The sequence below is a fragment of the Homarus americanus genome, unplaced genomic scaffold (assembly GCF_018991925.1).
Source record: "Homarus americanus isolate GMGI-L3 unplaced genomic scaffold, GMGI_Hamer_2.0 scaffold5672, whole genome shotgun sequence".
NCBI classification, from domain to species: Eukaryota; Metazoa; Arthropoda; class Malacostraca; order Decapoda; family Nephropidae; genus Homarus; species Homarus americanus.
Genome location: NW_024737747.1, coordinates 12,501 through 18,052, shown reverse-complemented (window position 1 = coordinate 18,052; position 5,552 = coordinate 12,501). Strand labels below are relative to the sequence as shown.

The window sequence follows — 5,552 nt, the reverse complement described above, 5'->3', positions numbered from 1 at the left end:
CCTACAAGGAGCACGTTCCCACGGTCTCCTACAGAAAGCAAGTTCCCACGATCCCCTACAGACACTTAGTCCCCATGATCTCCGGTGAGGGAGTTCCCACGGCCTCCTACAGAGCACGTTCCCACGGTCTCCTATAGAAAGCAAGTTCCCATGATCTCCTAGACACCAAGTTCCCATGATCTCCGGTGAGGGAGTTCGCAGGGTCTCCTACTGGGAGCAAGTTCCCAGTCTCCTACTGAGTGCAAGTTCCCACGGTCACCTGCAGAGAGGTGCTGCCACGGTGTCCTGCGGAGATAGCTGCTCCCACGGTGTTCTGCGGAAAGAGATGCCCTGCAGACAATACCACAGGTTGAAAGAATCTACAAACTAACCACAAAGAGAGGTGCTCCCACGATGTCCTGCAGAGGTGCCACCACGGTGTCCTGCGGAGGTGCCACCACGGTGTCCTGCGGAGGTGCCACCACGGTGTCCTGCGGAGATAGCTGCTCCCATGGTGTCCTGCGGAAAGAAGTACCCTGCAGACCTACCACAGGTTGAAAGAATCTACAAACTAACCACAAAGAGAGGTGCTCCCACGATGTCCTGCGGAGGTGCCACCACGGTGTCCTGCGGAGGTGCCACCACGGTGTCCTGCGGAGGTGCCACCACGGTGTCCTGCAGAAGAAGTACCCTGCAGACCTACCTGGGTGAAAGAATCTACAAACTAACCACAAAGAGAGGTGCTCCCACGATGTCCTGCGGAGGTGCCACCACGGTGTCCTGCAGAGGTGCCACCACGGTGTCCTGCGGAGGTGCCACCACGGTGTCCTGCAGAGAGAGGTGCTCCCATGGTGTCCTGCGGAGAGGTGCTCCCATTCACCAACCTGAAAATAAAGAATCAAGGAAAATGTGAAGTTATAAACTGCACTGCAGTTACTCCCACGGTGACCTGCGGAGAGGTGCTCCCACGGTGTCCTGCAGAGAGGTGTTCCCACGGTGCCCTGCGGAGGTTCTCCCACGGTGTCCTGCGGAGGGAGGTGCTCCCATTCACCAACCTGAAAATAAAGAATCAATGAAAATGTAAAGTTATAAACTGCACTGCAGAGCTACTCCCACGGTGACCTGCGGAGAGGTGCTCCCAGTGACCTGTGGTGGTACTCCCACGGTGTCCTGCAAAGGTGCTCCCACGGTGTCCTGTGGAGAGGTGCTCCCACGGTGTCCTGCGGTGAGAGGTGGTCCCATTCACCAGCAATCTTAAAATAAGCAATGGATGAAAATGTGAAGTTATGAACGGCACCATTTCATTAAAAATTACACAAAATTCTGGAAAAGAAAAACTAACTAGTCACTATAAAAAGCACACACAAAAAAAGGCAGGCCAGGCCAGAAGACCCAAAGTAGGTCCAGCCACAAGACCCAAAGTAGGCCCAGCCACAAGACCCAAAGCAGGCCCAGCCACAAGACCCAAAGTAGGCCCAGCCACAAGACCCAAAGCAGGCCCAGCCACAAGACCCAAAGCAGGCCCAGCCACAAGACCCAAAGTAGGCCCAGCCACAAGACCCAAAAGCAGGCCCAGCCACAAGACCCCAAAGCAGGCTCAACCCAGGGGCCAGCAGATCAGCCACAAGACCCCAAAGCAGGTGCAGCCTGGGACCCAAAGCAGGCCCAGCCGCAAGACCCAAAACAGGCCCAGCCGCAAGACCCAAAACAGGCCCAGCCACCGCAAGACAGCCCAAAACAGGCCCAACCAGAACCCAAAAGCAGGCCCAACCAGGAGACCCAAATCAGGCCCAACTAGGGGCCCAAAAGCAGGCCCAGTCACAGACCCAAAAGCAGGCCCAGCCACAAGAACCCAAAGCAGGTAGCCATAAGACCCAAAAGCAGTCTTCCAACCCAGAGAACCCCAAAAGCAGGCCCAAGCAGGAGACCCAAAAGCAGGCTCAATAGGAGACAGCCCAAAAGCAAACTGATCACAAGACCCAAAGCAGGCCCAGCCACAAGACCAACAGTCTCAACCAGCAAGAAGAACCCCAAAACAGGCCCAACCAGCAGAAGACCCAAGACAGGCCCAACCAGCAGAAAACCCAAAGCAGGCCCAACCAGCAGAGGGACCTAAAGCAGGCCCAACCAGCAGAAGACCCCAAAACAGGCCCAACCAGCAGAAGTCCCCAAAACAGGCCCAACCAACAGAGAACCCAGCAGGCCCAACATGAAGACTAAAGCAGGCCCAACCAGCAGAAGACCCAAAAGCAGGCCCAGCCGCCCAGGGCAAAAACAGGCCCAACCACCAAAGACCAAAAGCAGGCCCAACATGAAGACCCAAAAGCAGGTCAACCAGAAAGACCCAAAATAGGCCCAACCAGCAGAAGGGAACCCCAAAAGCAGGCCCAACCAGCAGAAGACCCAAAAGCAGGCCCAACCAGCAGAAGACCCAAAAGCAAGGCCTTGGCAAGAAGACCCAAAAGCAGGCCCAACCAGCAGAAGACCCAAAAAGCAGGCTCAACCAGCAAGAGACCAGGCCCAACCACCAGGACCCCAGCAGGCCCAACATGAAGACCCAAAAGCAGGCCCAACATGAAGACCCAAAGCAGGCCCAACATGAAGACCCAAAGCAGGCCCAACCAGCAGAAGACTCAAAACAGGCCCAACCAGCAGAAGACCTAAAGCAGTCCCAACCAGAGGACCCAAAACAGGCCCAACAACCAGATGACCCAAAGGTGCAGCAGTAAAAAAAATCACGTACTGAAAAACGCTAAGTACTACACTGATCCCACCTTGGAATTAATGGCTTCTGTTCAGCAGCCGGGCGAGTACTTCCGATACTGGTGGCCATGCAGATACACGATTCCTGTAAATAAATAAACCAATCTTAATGTGGATAATACAATTTAAACTTGGAATTTCTTAGCATCCATAACTATGTTCATGTGAGGCGGACGTACTTATAAATTAACCCGGGACGTGGCGTGCTGAAAATGGTCTGGACCTGCGCAGTTCTATGGAAACGTTAATGACAGCTTGAGGAGTGCTGAGATTACCCCCTTCCCCCCCATTAAAGATTAAGTTTGGTTATCTTTTGATCTAACTCCACAGGCCCAGAACATTTTCAGCACCTGTATATCACCACATGGCACTAGATCCTTGTCTGGTTCACATTTCTTCAGTTTACGAAAAGAAAATGAACGCTAGTTTATATGGATTTTCCCCCATACAGTACTGAGGCTCTAAAATGTACGTTATTTTCTTCTATCGCGAATATGTACGAGTGTCAATGCTTGTACGAGCATAAAGAAAATGAAATTAATAAAAAGGTCGAAGATAATTCAAGCTACAAATCCTTCCAAATGAATACTCTAAAATGTAAGTCAGTTTCGTCCATCACAAACATGTACTAGTCTCAATACTTCTACAGACGTAAAACAAAAATTCAAATTAAAAAATTCTAAATAATTGAAGCAACAATTCAATTCACATGAATAGTTTAGCTACCACTTATTTTCGTCCTCGCCAACCGTCACCAACTGAACTTCCTCTAAGTGGCTAAGTAAAATTCACTTTTTTTTTAATAACTACCAGCTTCACACGCCATTTAGTTCACCTATATAAAAAATGTCAATTAATTCCAAAGATTTATGCTGGAATTGATGAAAATGGGATAAATACAATAGCGAAAAAGCGGTTCACTTGCAGAGCCTACCCTAGACCGCCAAGCGGCCAGTGCCACCCACTGGGCGGGTGTCAGCCAGACGCGAGAAGCGAAAAGGGCGGGAAAATTATAATCTACAAATATGTACATATCTCAAGACAATTTGATCAGATAAATATTAAATCAATTTGATAAAGTATTTTGAAAATAAGTACGAAAGAAAAGAAAAAAATACTGGAACCATAACTTTTGGCGCCAAGTAAGAATTAACCACAGACACTTAATACATTTTGCTGGTCGAGCAAGAATCTCGGTGGAGAGAGAAACGCCAGCCATTACTCTGGTGTTTCATTGTCATCGTTGACTTATCTTTTAAGTTATTAGCAAAACTGAAACGCATGCCTTACCCCGGCGTGACATTTTGGCGCCAATTTCTCTCAACTGTCCAGTGCAGAGAAATTGGCGCCAAAAACCATGGCTCCACTTGAGAGGAACATCAGCTCATGTCCAAAAAAATTCACTAACATTAACTCGTGCGTATAATTTTTGCCCCATACAAAACCAAAGCTCTAAAGTGTTACGTTACTTTCGCCTATAACAAACAAGTGTCTCAATTATTGTACGGGCGTAAATTTCCTTCAAGAACATTAAATGCCGAATGATAATTGACCGTTGTCATTTTTTCGGATATGGCTTAGAAATTTCAAATAAAAAAATTCTACTCAATTGAAGCAACAATTCATTTCACATGAATAGTTTAACTACCACTTATCTTCGTCCTCGTCAACCGTCACCCACTGAACTTCCACTAAATGGGTAAATTTGTATAAGTGCACCTAACTGTTAGAAAGTCAAAAATATATATTTCTAGTGTATTTAGATAGGTTATGACCTACATTTCCGTTGGAAATTGGCCGGGTTTTTTTTTTTTTTTTGTGGGGCGTTTTCAGAAGAAAAAAATAATGGCTAAGCAAATACGAAATACAAAAAAAAATAGAAAAACATAAGCCTAGCCTGGCCTGACCTGACCTGACCTAACCTAACCGACTCTCACCATATGATGGAATCACTTATTTCATACCTTATTGGCCTGGTTCTCCTTCGCCGTTGGAGATACCCCAATGCCACATATGTTGGGCTTGACGATATTTGCATTCGTTCTTGCACTTAGGACACTTTACTGAGGTCGGGAGAACGCCATGAGATCAAAAAATGCTAGTTTCTTCGTTTTTTCCACAAAAACTCGCAATTAGCTCCGTATAATTGAAGTGACACCCATCGCAGAATTCCATGGTCGGAAAAGAATTTGAATTTCTAAATATGACCCAAAATAAAAATCGAATTTGATTGGGCCACAAATACCGCGAATTAAACCACAAATCATTTTAATTGGTTGCAAAAAAAAAACGCTTTTGATTGACTGTGTGACGTACGGGAACGCATGCGCGTTATGATTTATGAAGGAGACACGCAGCGTGGGAGGTGAGGTAGGCAATAATGGCGGATTAATGGAAGAAAAAGAACATTTTGGATAAGCTATCTCCGTTATTAAACATTTACGACGGTAATGTAATAGATGAAAATAATCTTATAATTAGACGTCTTATTCGATTATAATAGATTAGTGGTAGAAATGTCGGGTGCGGAAATACAATACCAAATTATTATGTTTATAACTACCAGCTCCCATTTAGCCGTTTTTTTTTTACGGAGATTAGCCCACTCGGGCACAACACTGACCCACATCAGTGCCTGGGGTGGGGGAATATAATAATAATAATAATAATAATAATAATAATAATAATAATAATAATAATAATACAGTAATAAATGTAATATTGAAAAATTAATATCTCGGTTATCCTTAATTTCCGGTGAAAATATAGCCTAGAAGTCTGAGAATTGTCTAAACATTACGAAATACATA

General features: G+C 46.2%; 1 protein-coding gene across 1 annotated transcript; it reads left to right on the top strand.

Moving 5' to 3' along the window:
• The first annotated feature begins 1,265 nt into the window (after positions 1 to 1,265).
• Positions 1,266 to 1,844, top strand: LOC121873580 (proline-rich protein 2-like). The gene has a single exon (XM_042377220.1). The coding sequence runs from the start codon at positions 1,266 to 1,268 to the stop codon at positions 1,842 to 1,844; it is 579 nt and encodes a 192-aa protein (XP_042233154.1).
• Positions 1,845 to 5,552: the final 3,708 nt, after the last annotated feature.

Excerpts from the sequence above, each read along its gene's own strand:
- LOC121873580 (XM_042377220.1), top strand. The coding sequence starts at position 1,266 with ATGAACGGCACCATTTCATTAAAAATTACACAAAATTCTGGAAAAGAA.